We start from the raw sequence: 18,883 nt of genomic DNA, 5'->3' as shown, positions 1-18,883 counted from the left end.
GAAGTGGTTTCAGAGATGGTAGAAATGAAATTTATTACAATAAGGATGAAAATCAACAGATTCCAGGAGATGCAAATCATAAACAGAAGAAATTCTGCAGACGCTGGAAATCCAAACCCACACACACAATGCTGGAGGAACTCAGCTGACCAGGCAGCATCTATGGAAATGAAGAAACAGTTGACGTTCTGGGCTGAGACTCTTTCTCAGGACTAGAAAGGAAGGAGGAGGATGTCAAAACAAAAATTTGAGGGGAAGGGGAAGGAGGATAGCTAGAAGGTGATAGGTGAAGCAAATGTGGGTAGGAAAGGTAAAGGGCAAGTCAGGAAGGAATCTGATAGGAGAGGAAAATGGACCATAGGAGAAAGGGAAAGAGGAGGGGAGGAGGGACCCAGGGGGAACTGATAGACAGGAGCTGTTCAAACATGCATCTGAAGTCCAGGTCAATTTAGAAATGGACAATAAATGCTATTAAAAGTGATGTCCACACTTCAAGAATTAATTGGTCTCTATCACAGTTTTGTGGAGATTCTGTCAGTTCTTCTCATAATTAATAAAGATTCAGAGCTGATTCCAGAAGAACATTATGAGTCACTTTGTTTTCTTAGTATTATTATCCTCAAACTCATCTGGTTCTCTGTTTAAAAAACACTTTGCTTAGCATTTTTGCTCTATGTAGATTCCGTTCTGCAGACTATGCTATTGTTGGGAGAGAATCCAGTTGAATCCCTCTTTCCCACTGGTACTTACATATCAAACTTTCCCTGAGAGCATAAATACCTAGTCACTAATCTAGCTGACTTTTCTTAAGTAGATCCCCAATGATCACATCAAGCCATCTTCATCCTTTCCCAAGGAGTGGGTAACCCCCTGCACCTCCCTTCACTAGCCTCACTCCATGACGTCGTGCTTCCACAACTCTATTTGGCAGCTGATCCACAACCAGCTGCTAGAAAGAGGCTGAGCCAAAATGACTCACTGACCTATTTTTGCTTGATTTCCCTCTCAATGGTCTCTATGCTCTGCTCTCCTCCAAGATGGATCATTCCCTCTGCTCAACATCACTCTCCAAAATCTCCAAAGCAACCACATCCGGTAGGGTCCCCAATATCCCAAACGGAAAGAGATTTGCTCCAATTCAAAACAAAAATAACATAATTACGGAACGCCACCTTGACATCCACACAAATTTAATTACATTCAACTTGGATCATCTCTGTGGACCCAGCGAGAAATAAAGAAGTCAGAGTTTCACAATTAAGTGGTAGTGTGAGACAGTAAGTGCCGCCGCTGTATGTAAGGCATTTCTCCCGTCACCACCTGGGTTTCCTTTGGGTGCCCCAGTTTTCTCCCACTTTCCAAAGACTTAAGGGTTAGGGTTAGTAAGCGTCAGTGCTGCCAACGCAGTGACACTTGCCAGCTGCCCCCAGCACAACCTTTGGATTGTACTGGCCGTTGTGGCAAATAACACACTGCTTCTGTGTACATGTGACAAATAAAACTAATCTGTTAACTTCCATGATGGTAAACTAGAAAGAGTTCTGGGATACTCGACAGCACCTCTACTGCGGAGATTTGGCACAATAAAGACTTTGTCAGACTTCTTATAGACGTCAAGTGGAGAGGGTACTGATTACTGCATCACGGCCTGGTACGGCGACACTGATGCCTCGGGAAATCCTACAAAAGGTAGTGGAGTCGGCTCAGTACATCACGGGTAAAGCCCTAACAATCACTGAGCACATCTACGTGAAACGCTGTTGTAGGAAAGCAGCGTCCATCATCAAGAATCCTCACCACCTAGGCCATGCTCTTTTCTTGCTGCTGCCATCAGGTAGAAGGTACAAGAGCCTAAGGACTCACATCACCAGGTTCAAGAACAGTTACTACCCCTCATCAATCAGGCTCTTAAACAAAAGGGAATGACTACACTCATCTATTGAGATGTTCCTAAACATCTCAATCATCCTCACTTTAAGGACTCTTTACCTTGTTATTTCATATTCTCAATATTTATTCCTATTTACTTATACTTGCATTTGCACACATTATCATCTTCTGCACTCTGGTTGATCTTTCACTGAACCTGTTATAGTTACAATTCTATAGATTTCCTGAGTATGCCTGAAGGAAAAAGAATCACAGGGTTGTATGTGGAGACATATATTTTACTTTAAACACAGTTACTACAGAACACCAGTCAGTAATAAAGACAATCTGCTAAGCATTACAGTGCTCTGGTTATACTCCAATTTCAGAACCAAACTGTATTCAAATTGGCACAAGGTGTTAAACCATTCGAAGTCATACAGATAAGGACCACTTGGATGTAATACAACAGAGGGTCTCCTTACGCTGTCTTTTTCCAATCAGATGACTGAACCAAATCAAATGAAACATTCTCAGTATGTAACTAATGTCATCTCTCACTCCCAAGCCAGAAGTTTGCATTTTATTGCTGTCCCATTAAACTTTACCCAAGAAACTATTGGATATCTTGGCATTATCACTGCCATACCCCTATAATCATGATCAGGTACATTACCACTGACATAGGCCATAAAATTTGTTGCTTTGCAGCGGCAGTATAGCGTAATGCATAAAAAATACTATAGGTTAAACTAAATATAACAAAATAAACATAAATAAGTAGTTTAGGAAAAGAGCAAAATAGTGAGGTAGTGTTCAGAGACATTCTGATGGAAGATCCATCATACCCATCATCTGGGCCACGCCTGTTTCTCAATGCAGAAGTACAGGAGCCTGAAGACCCGCGTCTCAAAGTTCAATAACAGCCTTTTCTCTACTGCCATCAGGTTCCTGAACCAACCTGAAAAACCTCAACCCCATCTCGGACCATTCATTTCTCTCTCTCATAATCACGCACTGGTGTTGGTATGCTCATCCTGCACACGTGTACTTGTATGTATAAGTTGTGTTAATTTGAGTTGATGTTAATTTACATTTCTCCTTACTTGTAATGCACTGTGCTACTGCTGCAAAAAAATTGAATTTTCATCACATTTATACCGTGTGATGCTAAGATGTATCCTAGGATACGCCGGGACACATCATCAGTGATGTAAACCTGGGGTCATCATGTGTTTTGGGTCTTTCAACATCAGAGACCCTCGCCCACGTGACCCAGTCAGGGTTGACCCGTCTCGGCTTATGTCCTGGCAGCATCGGTCCACAGGTCACACCTCTTGATCTGTAGCCACCTGGATGCTCGCTCAGCAGCCTCTGTGATGGTTCTGATGGCTCATCTCTTTGCAATCTTTGAGAGAGTAGGTTCTGCAGAGCAAGTGGCCAGCTAATCCTCTAAACCCAACCTCAACAGGCTTACACTGTGCCCTCTACCTCTGTCTCTGGCACTGCTCTACCAGCTCCTGGTACTTGGCTTTCTTACGCTCAAACACCTCCCCAATCCGGTCTTCCCACATCACTGTCAGTTCTACCATGGCCACCTGTTTCGAGGTTTCTGACAGAATGACCATGTCAGGCCTAAGGGATGATGATGCAATATAGTCAGGGAACTTTAACTGCTGACTAATGTCGACTTTCAGCTGCCAGTCAGATGCCGTGCGAGTTTGCAAGTGATCTGGACTGAGACAGCGGCTGGTCTCCAGCTTTGACAAAGGTTACGGTGAATGGCCGAGGAGATATATACATTTTTTTAAAATTTAGAGCTGTATAGCATGGGTTTCAGCTCCAGGAGCCCACACCCAATTACATGCATGTGACAAATAAATCTACTAACCTGTAGATCTTTGGACTGTGGGAGGTGACCAGAGCAGATGGTGGAAACCCATGAAGTCATGGGAAGTTGGTGCAAACTCCTCATTATCAGGAATGGAACTGAACAACAAGCAAGGGTGCTGTAATAACATCACCCTAACTGCAAAGTTGCTTGTGCCACCCCATGACAACAATAAATTTAAGCTTGAATCCCACTTGCCTCTCCTTCAATAGACATTGAATCAAGGGGAGATTGAAAGCTCATGCCACTTCTATTCTTATTTAAAAATTTAAGAGGAGTTGGAAATGTTGAGGTGTTTAAGACTATGAGGGGAATAGTGAGGACACAGCTTGCCACAGGAAATGATAGCAAGGGGGTACAATTACAATGTTTAAAAGGTATTTGGACAAAGTATATGGATAGGCAAGGTTAAGAAGAATATGGGCTAAAGGTAGGTAAATGGGACTAGCTTGGATAAGCAACTCAGTCAGCACAGACAAGTCGAGCCAAAGGGTCTATTTCTGACGGGAATCAGACGTGCTAAAATGGCTGCTGTGATGCTGGGGTTCTCAGCAGGGAGCAGAGATGGATTATTCCTCAACAGCTGTCAATGCTTCACCCTGCTCTTTAGCACCCTCGCACTGGGTGTCATTCAACATTCCCAAAACAAAAGCTGCTAGCTCAACATCTCAAGTAGATTTAACAGATCTCAGAGTCGACAAACCCACATTTCTGTTACTTATTAATCAGTTACCAGTGTTTTCAATCCCTTACCGTCGTCGTTCAGCACAGCTTTGCAGCCTATACAGGTGCTTCTTTTCTTTGCAAAGGCCATAAGCCCTCCCACTTTGGACGTCAGCACAGTTTTGCATCTTGTATGCTCTCCCTCTACAATAAACAAATAATGAGTAATATTAATGCATTTAAAATGAAGGAAACTGAATCACAAATAGTTTGTTTAAAATTAAATCCTAGTTTGGTGTTTTTTGCTCAACCTAGTTCCTTTAAACCAACTTCTCTGTTTTTTTTGTCCCGACTAATTTCTCCAATCTCCTATTGTCATTTGATAGCCAAAGTTAAGACCATAAAACAAAGGAGCAGAATTAGGCCATTTGGCCCATCAAGTCTGTTCTGCTATTCCATCATGGTTGATTTATTCCCCCTCAGCCACATTTTCCTACCTTCTCCACATAACCTTTCACAACCTTACTAAGGTAGAAACTATCAACCTCCACTTTAAATATACCCAATGATTTGGTCCTTACAGCCAACTATGGCAGAATCACCACCATCTGGCTAAAGAAATTTATTCTCATCTCTGTTCTAAAGGGACATCCTTGTATTCTGTGGCTGTGCCCTCTGGTCCTAGACTCTCCCATCATAGGAAAAATCCTCTGCACGTCTACTCTATCTAGGTCTTTAAATGTTTGATAGGTTGCATGCACAATCTACTCATTGATGAATTAGTAGCGTTTGCTAGTATTATTGCTAAAGGTATCTGAGGGCTCTGCAAACAGAACCATAGAACACTACAGCACAGTACAGGCCCTTCAGCCCTCCATGTTGTGCCGACCCATATAATCCTTAAAAAAAGTACTAAACCCACACTACCCCATAACCCTCCATTTTTCTTTCATCCATGTACCTGTCCAAGAGGCTCTTAAATACCCCTAATGTTTGAGCCTCCACCACCATCCCTGGCAAGTCGCTCCAGGCACTCACAACCCTCTGTGTAAAAAACTTACCCCTGATGTCTCCCCTAAACTTCCCTCCCTTAATTTTGTACATATGCCATCTGGTGTTTGCTATTGGTGCCCTGGGAAACAGGTACTGACTATCCAACCTATCTATACCTCTCATAATCTTGTAGAACCTGAGCCAAATTTGAAGTGGAAGATAACCTTGGTGTGAAATGGTAAGCAAGACCAACTCAGGATTCTCCCAGCTGAATATCTGGGCCCAAACATGAAGGGAATCTGCCTATCTCATGTGGCACACAGTAAAAATTATTTGGCATCTTTAATAAACTTCGCTGAGAAGGTACGAGTAACATTGGATTTCTTACCAAATGATATTCCATAATCTGTATCCACAAGACCATAAGACATAGGAGAAGAATTAGGCCATTTACTCCAAGTCTGCTCGCCATTTCATCATGGCTGATCCCAGATCCCGCTCAAACCCGTACACCTGCCTTCTCGCAATATCCTTTGACGCCCTGACCAATCAGGAAACTATCAACTTCAGCTTTAGATATACCCATGTACTCAAACTCCACTGCAGTCTGCGGCAGAACATTGCACAGAGTCACTGCTTTCTGGCTAAAAAAGAAATTCCTCCTTACCTCCATTCTAAAAGGTCACCCCTCAATTTTGAGGTTGTACCCTCTAGTTCTGGATCCCCACGTGATAGGAAACATCCTCTCCACATCCACCTTTTCTAGTTCTTTCAACCTTCGGTAGGTTTCAGTGAGATCCAACCCCCCCCCCCCCAATCCACCAGCATTCTTCTAAATTCCAGTAGGTACAGGCCCAAAGCTGCCAAACACTCCTCAAATGTTAATCCCTTCAAATCCCAGACTCTCTCCAATGACAATACACCCCTTTTACACAATGCCCCAGTGAGGTACAAGAGAAACTCACATTAAGTATTCAGTTAGAGAAACCAAACAACTGAAGAAGACAAGGACAAGAAGAATCTTAATGGTATTAGCATTCCAGAATCTCTATTATTTTTATTTTACTTAATAGTTATGCAGCATGGATACAAGCTCTTCAGCCCATCGAATGCATGCTAACCACAGTGTCCACCCAGGTAGTCCAAATTTCCCATTCACCCCATATCCCTCAAAGCCCTGCCACTCCATGAGCTTTTCAGATATATCATGGAGTTCAAAGTGCTTGCCTCATCTACTTTCTGACAGCTCGTTCTATAATCTTACCACCATCTGCGTGAAAAATTTGCCCCACAGATCCCTTTTAAATCTTATTTTCTCCCATCAATTTTAAGTTTCCATAAAGTTACCTCTCATTCTCTTAAGCTCCAAGCATTAAAGACCCAGCCTGACCAACTTTTCCCTACTACTCAGGCCCTCTAATACTGGCAACGTCTTTGAAAATCTTTTCCGCTGAAAAATCGCGTGCTCCTCACCACCAGGAGTTTGAGATGTCACTGCTCTTTCTATCTCCCCTTATCTAAGAGATCATGTTGATTTTGCTCATTTCTGGTTATACCTGTTTAGAACTTCCCTATAATTTATTGTTTGAAGTGATAACCTAGTGAAATACAGGAGAATCTCTCATACCCAAGTATTGCTACATCATTGCCTGGTACAGAAACAGCACTGTGGCGGACAGGTAGTTAAAGCCATCCGATGCATCACACTGAATGCCTGGAAAGAGCCAGCGATATCATGAAGCATCCCACCCTCCTTATGGACGCTCGCCCCACTACCATCAGGAAAGGAGGTGCAGCACCTGCAGCAGGACTACCAGCCTCAAAAACACTCGCTTCCCCCAAGCCATCAGGCTGATCAACACCTCCGCCTGTTAGCTCACCATTACTTTATAGCTTCCACAGATGCTGTCCGACCTGCTGACTTCCTCCAGCTTGTTTGTACGTATTACTTGATAATTTCCTGTCAGTCATTTTATGTACAGATGCCTCTGTACCTAGCATCACTTCATGTACATAGAGTCCATGTATATAAGATAATCTTATGTATTTATATTTAGTGTTTTTTATTGTGTACGTTATGCTTATTGTGTAATGCTGCATCGGATCATTTTGTTCTCCTTTACACTTGTGTACTGATGAATAACAATAAACAACCCTGAAGATGGTAATCACAATGAGAGTGTACATGCCAGTTATAATGTAGTTGAAATACATTGGCGTTTCATTGCTAGCAACTCACTGAAGCCCACGTAATTCTACACCTGAGATGGATCACACTATTGCACAGTGTAGCTGACTGCTCCAACGGTCACTCACTCAGAAGCACAGCCTCGGCTTTGGATTCTCCCAAGATGGGCTCGAAGATTCTCAAGAGTGGTTTTGCCAGCTGCTGCTCCAAATAATATTGCGTGTCAATTGGAATATTGTTCTCCAGAACATAGATCGGATCCTAGGGAGTGGGGGGGAAGAAAGGGGGTAAAAAAAAAGGCCATCAATGAATTAAAAATAAACTTTCATAATAGAAAAATAACTAAAGGATCCAAAATTCAAAGTATATTTTATTATAATAGTACATGTCACCACATACCACCCTGAGATTCATTTTCCTGTGGGCATACTCAGCAAATCTATAGAACAGTAACTGTAAACAGGATCAATGACAGTTCAAGTAGAGCATAGAAGACAACAAACTGTGCAAATGCAAGTGTAAATAAATAGCAATAAATAACGAGAATGAAATAACAAGATAAAAAGTCCTTAAGGTGAGCTTGTGGGAACATTTCAATAGATGAGAGTAGTTATTGTCTTCTGTTCAAGAGCCTGATGGCTGAGGGGTGAGCCTGGTGGTGTGAGTCCTGAGGCACTTGTATCTTCTATCTGACAGCAGCAGCAAGTTAAGAGCATGGCCTGGGTGGTGAGGATCTTTAATGATGGATGCTGCTTTCCTACGACTGTGTTTCATGTAGACGTGCTCAATGGTTGGGAGGGTTTGATCTATGACGTACTGGGCCGAATCCACTACCTTCTGTATGATTTTCCGCTCAAAGGCATTGGTGTTCCCATATCAGGCCGAAATTGATCGGAATGACCCACAGAAGAGGAATTATTATCCTTTGGTTTATATTAGACAAGAGTGTCCAGGCTCTCATGTCTAGTCAGTGGAGAAGTAAAACACCAATAGGCAGGGTGAATTTTCGAAATGAAGTGAAAAATTGAAAGTGGCTTTGAAAGGAAATGCTTGGATGCAAAATAGAAATTTGAAATTCCTTCCCACAAGTGAGAATTGTTGTTGGATCTATTGTTTGTTTTAAACCCATAAATTGAGAATTTTCTTCAGAGACATTGTTTTGGGGGAGAAAGCGGGATGATTCAAAAAAAAGTCACCAACTATAAACACAAGAGATTCTGCAGGCGAAATTCAGAGCACCACACGCAAACAAAATGCTGGAGGAACTCGGGTCAGGTAGCGTCCGTGGAGGGAATTAAACAGTTGATATTTTGGGCTGGAAAAGCAAGGGGGAAATGCCAGAATAAGGTGATGGGGGAAGGGGAAGGTATTGGCAAGTGAAATGTGAAACCAGGTGAAGATGGGTGGGGGGGGAGGGAGAGAGATGAAGCAAGAAGGTGGGGGTGACAGAAGAGGTAAGGAGCTGAAGAGGGAATCTGTTAGGAGGGTGTGGACCCTGGGAGAAAGGGAAGGGGGGGGGAACCAGAGGGAGGTGACAGGCAGGTGAGAAGGGAAGGGGGTAAGAGAGGAGCCATTATGGGGAACAGAAGGAGAAGAGGGAGAGAGGAGAAACTGCTGGAAGCTAGAGAAATCAATGTTCAGGCTGGAGGCTACCCAGACGGAATATGGGGTGTTGCTCTTCCAACCTGATTGTGGCAGCAGATGAGGCCATGTATCAACTCAGTGGAATAGGAATGGAAGGTGAATTAAAATGAGTGGCTACCGGGAAACCACGCTTCGTGGCGGACGGAGCGAAGATCACAAATCAGTTATGACCTCATTGAATGGTGAATGGATTCTATACCTACGGAGAGGAATAAGCAATTGACATTTCAGGTCAAGACGCTTCACCCTCCCCATGGATGCTGCCTGACCTGCTGAGTTCCTCCACCATTTTGTGTGCGTTTGTTCCTGCCTTGTTAGGTGTCCAGACATTCTTCAAGTCCAATAATAAAAAATGCCCCTGCAAGCTGAAATTCCATATGAAAAGTACACCTGCCAAACTTGTTCTGAACTTTTCGAATACACTCAGTGGCCACTTTATTAGGTACATCTGATCACGAATGCAAATATATAATCAGCCAATCAGGTGGCAGCAACTCAATGTATAGAAGTCTGCAGACATGGTCAAGAGCTTCAGTTGTTGTTCAGACCAAACATCAGAATGGGGGGGAAATGTGATATAAATGACATTGCCCATGGTGCCAGATGTTTGCTTGAGTTTTTTTTTAGTTTCTCAGAAACTGCTGTTCTCCTGGGATTTTCACACACGACAGTCTCTAGAGTTTACAGAGAATGGTGCAAAAAAAAATCAAAAGAAATGGCAGTTCTGTGGGCAAAAGCACCCTGTAAATGAGAGAGGTCAGAGGAGAATGGCCAGAGTGGTTCAAGCTGAGAGGAAGGCGACAGTAGCTCAAATAACCATCCATTACAACAGTGGTGTGCAGAAGAGCATCTCTGAATGCACAACACCTCAAACCTTGAACTGGATGGGCCACAGCAGCCAGAAGACCATGGGCATACACTCAGTGGCCACTTTATTAGGTACCTACTGTTTATTTTCCTTTTCCTTTCTCATTTTGCCCCCATTCCTAAAGTTGCTAAGATATGTTGGAGGTTCCATAGGTACCGACTATTGCCTTGTTGCTAACTCATGTCCAAACCTCCACACTATGTCCAAACAGAGAGAGCATTAGCAAATACATGAAACACGTTGTAACCAAGTAAAAGCAGAAATTGTTCAGAATCATTAGCCGCAGCAGGGCAGTGCAATGCATTATAAGATGACTTTAAGTTACAATAAGAAATATTAAAGATAAATAAATCGAGTGAGAAGAGAGCAAAATAGTGAGGTGCTGTTCATGGACCACTCATAAATCTGATGGCAGAGAAGAGTCTGTTCCAAAACCATTTACTATGTTTCTTCAGGCTACTGTACCTTTCTAATGGTAGTAATGAGAAGAGGGCATATCCTCGAAGGTGAGGGCCCTTAACGATGGATGCTTTTTCAGGCATTGCCTTTTGGAGATGTACTTGACGGTGGGGAGGCTAGTGCCCACCTGGAGCTGGCTGAGTTTTGCAGCCCCCTGCGGCTTTTTCCAATCCTGTGAATTGGAGCCTCCATATCAGACGGGGACATGACAATTCGAATGCTCTCCACTGTACAACTGAGCAAATTTGCCAGCACTTTTGGTGGCATGCCAAAGCTCCTCAAACTCCTGATGAAAAGCAACCCGCCTTTTGTGCTTTCTTCGCAACGGCATCAGCACGTTGCCCCTGGATTGTTCTTCAGAGATGCTGGCAGCCAGGAATTTGAAAATACTCACCCTTTCAACTGCTGATCCCCTCATGCATGACATTTTGTTACTAGAATCTCCACTTCCTGCCACGCAGAAACTCCATTGAGCCAATAGTAGACCTTTCCAATAGACAGAAGCCCAGTAAAAGTTGCTCAGTACTGCTCTCTGCAGATCCCTTCAAGCTTATCAAATCAGGGGTTCAGAAAGACTGACAACATTTCAAAATTTCCTTTCTCTGCCACCTGTCCTAACCTACCCACCTTTTCCAAAAGGTTAGGTGGCATTTAGGATGAGAGCTAGAGTGTTTGAAGTTAATGGCGCTCTCTGATGAGTGTTTTCGGGAATCCTCCATTTGTGGTACCAGCCATGAAGTGCTTGGGGAAGTGAGCCTTTCAACATGTGTTCTCCTTTTTCAGTTTTGTGAAAGTATTTCCTTATTTTGTGAACATGTCTAATTGATCTTTCAACTTCCTCAGCTCAAAGAGAGAAAGTTCAGTGGTTTTAATGCCTGTGTTGTATCAGGTGTTATGTTTTCTATCTTACAATGGTGTGGCATTGGGGGATACCCACAACATAAAGCCTGTAAAGTAAAGCAAAGGTTCTGAATCCACAGAGCAGGCCACAGAGGAACTGCTCTTCGTTATCCACTGCAGCTAGCTGTTCACACTAACACCAGTTTATTTTTAATCCTTATTTCTGATTTACTTCCCTTTCTTTGAGGTGTTTTGATTGGAATAAATAAGGAAAATTTGGTTTCGGAGGCGGGTGGGAGGAGGTGGAGATTGATAACCACATGGTGTAAATTTTAAGGTAAATGTATCCTCTGGTGTTTCTTTTTGCTAGTTGTACCTTTTTTAAAAAATGCAAGAAGTGATCTGGAATGCAATTTAATAAAAGTGATAGCAGCAGATTCAGCTGCATCTCTGGAAAGGGGATTGGACAGCAAATCAAACAGTGGGGCTAAGAGGAAACAATGGATCAGCGGAGCAAAATGTGGGTTAAATCTGGGCTAAATGTGGGGCAAAAACCTATGGACCAGTGAGGCTAAGTCTGGGGCAAAGAGAAAAGCCTGAGGCAGTGGGACTACACAGCCCTTTTTTGAAGGGCAGCTATAGTGTAATAGGATGAAACGCATCTTCTGTTCTGATTATGTTTTGCTTTATTTTATTTTCATGTATTCCCAGCTCAAGTCTATGCAAAGTAATCTCACACTGCTCTTCACTACCATACCCAGTCTCACTTCCTAAAACATCTTTTCTGTAGCTCCTTCATGAACCTGCTGTTGAAAGTTGTATTCTGGTTCTTTATCTCGATTACTTGTATTACAGCCAGACTGAGACTACAAAAACCTTTCATTTTTTTCATGCAGGGCTTTAACAGCTTGTACTTAAAAACGCCCAGTAAAGAACTTATTCAGAACTATTGCAGATCACTGTGGAACACATACAAATTGCTGGAGGAACTCAGCAAGCCAGGCAGCTTCTCTGGATCAGAGTACAGTTGATGTTTCGGGCCAAGACCCTTCAGCAGGATAGGATTTTCCTACTGAAGGGTATCAGCCCAAAACTTCAACTGTACCCTTTTCCATTGATGCTGCCTGGCCTGCTGAGTTCCTCCAGCATTTTGTGTGTGTTGCTTGGATTACCAGCATCTGCAGATTTTCTTTTGTTTCTGACAGATCACTGTGGTACCACTTTGACACTCTGAATTGGATTTCCAGCTTTTTAATGTTGGGGGTGGCATGGCTAGGTTAACACTTTGTAATGCCATCGATACGGGTTCAGTTCGCGCCACGGCCTGTAAGGAGTTTGTACGTTCTTCCCATGACTGTACTGGGTGCTCCAGTTTTCTCCCACAGTCCAAAGACAGGTGGGTTAGGGTTAGGAAGTTATGGGCATGCTATGTTAGCACCTTAAGTGGGATGGCACTAGCAGGCTGCCTCAGATTGTATTGGCCATTGGCACAAACAACACATTTCACTGTATGTTTCCATGTACGTGTGAACAAATACAGCCAATCTTAAAAAAATCTTTAAATCTTTAAAATCTTTTAAAAAAATCTTTGGAAGCATCAACAACTGCAGATGTTGGAATCTAGAACAACTCACAGGCGTTGGAGGAACTAGGGAGTTCAGGCAGCATCTATGCAGGGGAAAACACAGTCAGTGCTTCCGGAACTTAAAACTTTAACTGTCCATTACCATCCCTAGACACTGGCCAACCTGCTGAGTTCCTCCAACTTTTTTGAGTTTTGCACCATTATTAATTTGGTTATAAAAACTAAACCAAATGGCTACCCAAAGTACAGGGTAGCTTTAGTATCGGTCCTGTAGAGTTATCAGTATTTGGGCAGCAGCTTTCCCACGTGGCAGTGGACGGTGGTTTTTAAAGAGGGCACAAAGATGCTCTTTCCAGCCCAATAAAGGGTTTTGACCCAAAATGTCAACAATTCTTTCCCTCTCACAGATGTTGCTTGCCCTGTTGAGTTCTTCCAGCAGATTCCTCCAGGTTTCAGCATTTGCAATCTCCTCTTTCTAGTTGTTTTCTGTAAAGCGTGCAGGTTAGGGGTGTGAGGATCACCACATATGGTACCCTTTGCAGCTGAACAGAGTATAAGCCTTCATGATAAACTGGTCGAGACTAATTCCCCAGCCAGAGCTGTGGAGTGGGGAAAACTGGTGATGTAGAATCCCAAATAACACACACACACACACACACACAAAACGGTGGAGAAAATCAGGTCAGGCAGCATCTATGGAAAGGAAAAAAGAAGTTGGAATTTCGGGAAGAGGCCCTTCACTTAGACCTGATAAAAGTGTCTCAGCCCGAGACACCGAGTATTTATTCCTTTTCGTGGATGCTGCCTGATCTGCTGAGTTCCTCCAACATTTTGTGTGTTGATATGGGTTTCCTTCAACCGCAGAATCTCTTGTGTTTGCAGAAACGATGAAACCTGCTTTAGGCTAAGTAACATGCAAGAGGCACAGTGCCTCAAAGTGTTCCACCATCTACAAAACTCAAGACCGCTCATACAGATAAATCCAGATGGAAAGCTAGGGTAGAAGAATTTTTGTGAAAACACTCCCTTGGGTACTGGACCTATTCTCTGAACTTATGGCACACTGTGTTGCAATGTTCACCAGCTGAAGAATACACAACAATAATGCAAAGTTACTTCATCAGAATTATCTAAATTACTGAACCCTCATTACATTATAATGTTTGGAACTCCAGTGATTTTAACCAAATGAGTACGGGACTAGTGAACCCAGGTTCAATTTTGCCACCATGTGTAAGGAGGTTGCACATGCTCCCTATGATCACATGGATTTAGAGCAGAATTAGGACACTTGGTCGATGGAGTCTGCACCGCCATTCAATCATGACTGATTTATTATCCCTCTCAACTCCATTCTTCTGCCTTCTCCCCTTTCAACCTCTGCTTTAAATATACTCAATGACCGATTCATCAAAATAAATGTCCCTCTATTCTGAGGCCGTGCCCTCTGGTCCTACATTCACCCACTATAGGAATTCTCTCCACATCCACTCTGTCTAGGCTTTTCAATATTCAATAGGTTTCAATGAAATCACCTCTCATTCTTCTAAACTCCAGTAAGTACAGGTCCAGGGCCATCAAACGCTCCTCATAGGTACATTAACCCTTGCATTCCTGTAATCATTTTTATGAACTCTTCTTGACCCCCTCCAATGCTTTGAAAAAGGAAACAAAGCTACTCACAACACTCTAAGTGCGGTTTGAGCAATACCTTATAAAGCCTGAGCATCACATCTTCAAGAAATGAATGCTAACGCTGCATTTTCCTTCTTTGCCACAACTGAACCTGCAAGTTAACCTTTAGGGAATCCAGTACAAGGTCTCTCAAGGCCCTTTGCACCTGTTTTTTGAATTTTCTCCCACTTAGAAAATAGTCCATGCCTTTATTCCTTCTACCAAAGTGCATGACCATACACCTCCATACACTAAGTTCCATCTGCCACTTTTTTGCCCGTTCTCCCAATCTGTCCATGTCCTTCTGTAGACTCCCTGCTTCCTCAGCATTATCTTACCCTCCACCTAACTTGGGACTGTCTGCAAACTTGTCCACTAAGACATCAATTCCGTCATCCGAATCATTGATGTATAATGTGAAAAGAGCAGTCCGCTGGGTGCTGCAATTCCCTCCCACGTTCCGAAGACGTACAGGTTACGGTTAGAAGTTGTGGGAGTGCTAGGCTGGTGCCGGAAGCATGCCTGCCCCACCAGCATGTATTCAGATGATGCTGGTCTTTGACACAAACAATGCATTACACAGAGTTGCCATCGAAGCTACAGTACATTTGAGGGCAGCACGGTAGTGTAGTTGTTAGCGTAACACCATCGCAGTGTCAGCAACCCAGATTCAATTCTGCTGCTAACTGTAAGAGGTTTCTATGTTCTCCCCATGACCCAGTAATCTCTTCGAGATGAAGTGTTAGAGCAACTAGAACAGCCTTTTCAGTGTCGCGTAACAGCTTACACCAGGAGAGCCAAGTTAAAAGCAAATGCAAAAAATCCGTACCTCAGACTTCATATAGGCCGCCACACCTTTTGCAGCTCTGATAATTACGTAGGGAACTCGATCGCCCAGATTGGGTGCACTCCCTGCATCTCGCTTTCGCATCCTGTTAGGCAAGAACAAAAAAAAAAAAATTAAAGTTTAAAAAAAAGTTTTAAAAAAAGGCTGATTAACATTTTAAGGTAAATTCCAATCAAATCATTCAACTGACGCGGGGCATAGTCGTTAACACAGTCATTTTAGAGCGTCAGCTGTAAGATCAGGGTTCAATTCCCACCGCTGTACACCCTGTAACTGAGTGGGTTTCCTCCAGGTGCTCTGGTTGCCTCCCACATTCCAATGGCGTTCGGATTAGGATCAGTAAATTGGGGGCATGCTACGTTGGCACCGGAAGTGTGGTGACACTTGCAGGCTGCCCCAGAGTCATAGAAAACTATAGTGCTGAAACAGGCCATTTCAGCCCATTTAGTCCATGCTGAGTCATTAATCTGCCCCTGGACTCTGTTGACCGATGATGCAAACATCACGTTGTGTGTGTTTCAATATGCACCTGACAAATACAGCTAATCTTCAAACCTTTTCTAATTAACTTCAGTGGTCCTATTACTGACCCCTTGTCCACCTCCGCAACATCTCAAGTCAAGTCACTTTTTATTGTCATTTCGACCATAACTGCTGGTACAGTACACAGTAAAAACGAGACAATGTTTTTCAGGACCATGATGCTATATGAAACAGTACAAAAACAACACAGAAACAAAAACTACACTAGACTACAGACCTACCCAGGACTGCATAAAGTGCACAGAACAGTGCAGGCATTACAATAAATAATAAACAAGACAATAGGCACAGTAGAGGGCAGTAAGTTGGTGTCAGTCCAGTCTCTGGGTATTGAGGAGTCTGATAGCTTGGGAGAAGTGTGGAGAGAACCCCTTTTAGGATGTGTCTACTATTGACAAGACGAGAACTTATAACTCAACCCTAAAGATTATCAGCTACCTCCTTGAACTGCCACAGTCCTTGCGGAGAAACTGCTACCTCAGTGACATTAAGATGGGGATTGCCAGAGAAGAAATTGTGACAAAGGGGCTTACTTTTCTGCTGTCTTGTTTAGTTGCTGTTGTAGCTTGCGCTGTACAAATAAGCATACTATGTTGGGCATTGAAATGTGTGGTGACACTTGTGGGCTGCCCCCAACACATCCTTGGATTTGTTAGCTGCTTATGCCAACGATGCATTTCATTGTACGATTCAATGTGCGTGCGATAAGTAAATTTGAATCGATAACAGACACTCAGTAGCCACTTTATTATGTACCTCCTGTTCCTAAAACAATGTGGCCACTGAGAATATATTTGTGATCTTTTGCTGCTGTAACCCATCCACTCTGTTGCGCGTTCAGAGATGTTCTTCTGCACACCACTATTGCAATGTGTGGTTATTTGAGTAATTGTCTGCCTGGCCATTCTCCTCTGGCCTCTCTCATGAACAGGGCGTTTTTGTTTTGTTGCTCAGGAAGTCAAAACTCCAGTTGCAAAGGGAGATGTTATGTCCCAGGTCTAGAGGCTTGGAGATGAGCTTGGATTAGATAGATGATAGATAGATAGACAGATACTTTATTCATCCCCATGGGGAAATTCAACATTTTTTCCAATGTCCCATACACTTGTTGTAGTGCTGAAGTGAGAGCTGGGTCAATAAACAATAGTCTTGTCTTTACTGTCCATATGCTGCAGAAATAAATGGAAACCAAATATAATTTCACCTACAGCTGAAGTATCACTCTAATCTGAATGATTCAAATTTGACTGAACCATGACACACCCTTAACCATTTATATCTGTGGGGCCTCAACCATGTCAGCAGATTGTTTTTCCGAAGGCAATATTGTACCCCTGACCAACAGCAGCAGTAGTCTGCTGGTTATAAGGATACAGGATTTAAACCAAGATGTAGTCATTTGCAATGCTCCTGGTGATTTTGAGTTTATTTAAATCTTACATCCATCCCACAAAGAGAGGGAGTAAAATATTTGTATTATGACTCCGTCGCAGTGTACAGACATGCGAATTAATAATCAGCTTGCAGAAAGAAGCTGTCTCGTAGCCTGTTGGTCCTGGCTTTAATGCTGCAGAGCTATTAGCCAGATGGAAGCATTGAAGCAGTTTATGGTTGAGGTGACTGGTGTCCCTGATGATCTTCCAGGCCCTCTTTCTGCACCTGCAGCTTTAAATGTCCTCAATGGAGGCAAGTTAGGCTGTCCATACCACTCTCGGCAGTGCACAGTAATCAAGGTTAGTGCAGTGCCTGTACCAGACTGTGATACAGCCAGTCAAGTCTTGAAGGTCTTGAGGAATTTGGGGCTTATGTCAAACTTCTCAGTTGCCTGAGGTGGAAGAGATGCTGTTGTGCTTTTTTTTTGCAGCCGGTGTGTACTGTCCAGGTGAGATCAAATAGCTTGTAAGAGTCTTTGTGGCATACAGAATGTCCTCAAACTCCCAAAGAAGTAGAGCTGTTGGCATCCTTCTCTGTGAATGCACTGAACTATCGGGCTCAGGATATACCCTCTGAGATGCTGACACCCAGGACCTTGAAGCTTTCCACCACTGACCCTTCAATGACGTCGGGCGTGTCTTTTCCTGACCTCCCCTCCCCTCCACAATCCATTCCATGGTCTCATTTACGTTGAGTGTGGGTAGCAGTTGCAACATCACTGAACCAGCCAATCTATCTGAGATGCTATCACTAACTGTGGTGTCATTGTGGAATTTATAGACTGCATTTGACCTGTACTTAGCCACACAGTGCAGAAAGGGTAGAGCATTGGGCTAGGAATCAGCTTTATTATCCTGATGTACATTGTGAAATAATGTTTTGCGGGGGCAGTACAGTGAATAAGCCTTAGCCACATATAGGTAGCTAGGGTGCCTAAGACCTTTGCACAGTGTGGAGTGGAGACAGAGTTTGTAAATCTGGTGGGTGCAAAGGATGTTGGGAGTGGCAAGGGTGATGTGCCAGAGAAGGGGTGTGAGACAGGTGGCAGAGGAGGAGTGCCAGGGGCAGGGTAACACGGGTGAAGACACATCCAGCCCTGATACACCAGACAAGTTCTTTCGATTCTAAACAATTGGTTTATTGATCAATACAAAATGACTCTCTGGTGCTTCCCACTCCCTCCCCACTTTCCCAAACATGATTCCCTTCTCCCTGCCCCCTTCCCACTCTCAGTCCACAACAGAGACCCAAATTAGAATCAGGTTTATTATCAATCCTATATGCCATGAATTTCTTTTTTTGTGGCAACAGTACAGTGCAAATACATAAAATTACTACAGTACTGTGCATATATATATATATATATATATATATAAACTTTTGCA

The 18,883-nt window shown here is 43.2% G+C and overlaps 1 protein-coding gene across 4 annotated transcripts in view; it reads right to left on the bottom strand.

Moving 5' to 3' along the window:
• The window catches only part of pold1 (polymerase (DNA directed), delta 1, catalytic subunit), a 228,747-nt gene that overhangs the window by 32,152 nt on the left and 177,712 nt on the right, over positions 1-18,883 (bottom strand). For all 4 annotated transcript variants that reach the window (XM_073033971.1, XM_073033969.1, XM_073033968.1 and 1 more), the window contains exons 22-24: positions 15,504-15,606; positions 7,733-7,865; positions 4,514-4,627 (exon numbers count right to left, since the gene is read on the bottom strand). In XM_073033971.1, coding sequence (XP_072890072.1) covers positions 4,514-4,627; positions 7,733-7,865; positions 15,504-15,606 — 350 coding nt within the window. The remainder of the gene's footprint in view (positions 1-4,513; positions 4,628-7,732; positions 7,866-15,503; positions 15,607-18,883) is intronic.

Source organism: Hemitrygon akajei, chromosome 31 (assembly GCF_048418815.1).
Source record: "Hemitrygon akajei chromosome 31, sHemAka1.3, whole genome shotgun sequence".
NCBI lineage: Eukaryota > Metazoa > Chordata > Chondrichthyes > Myliobatiformes > Dasyatidae > Hemitrygon > Hemitrygon akajei.
This window is presented reverse-complemented; position numbering and strand designations above follow the sequence as displayed.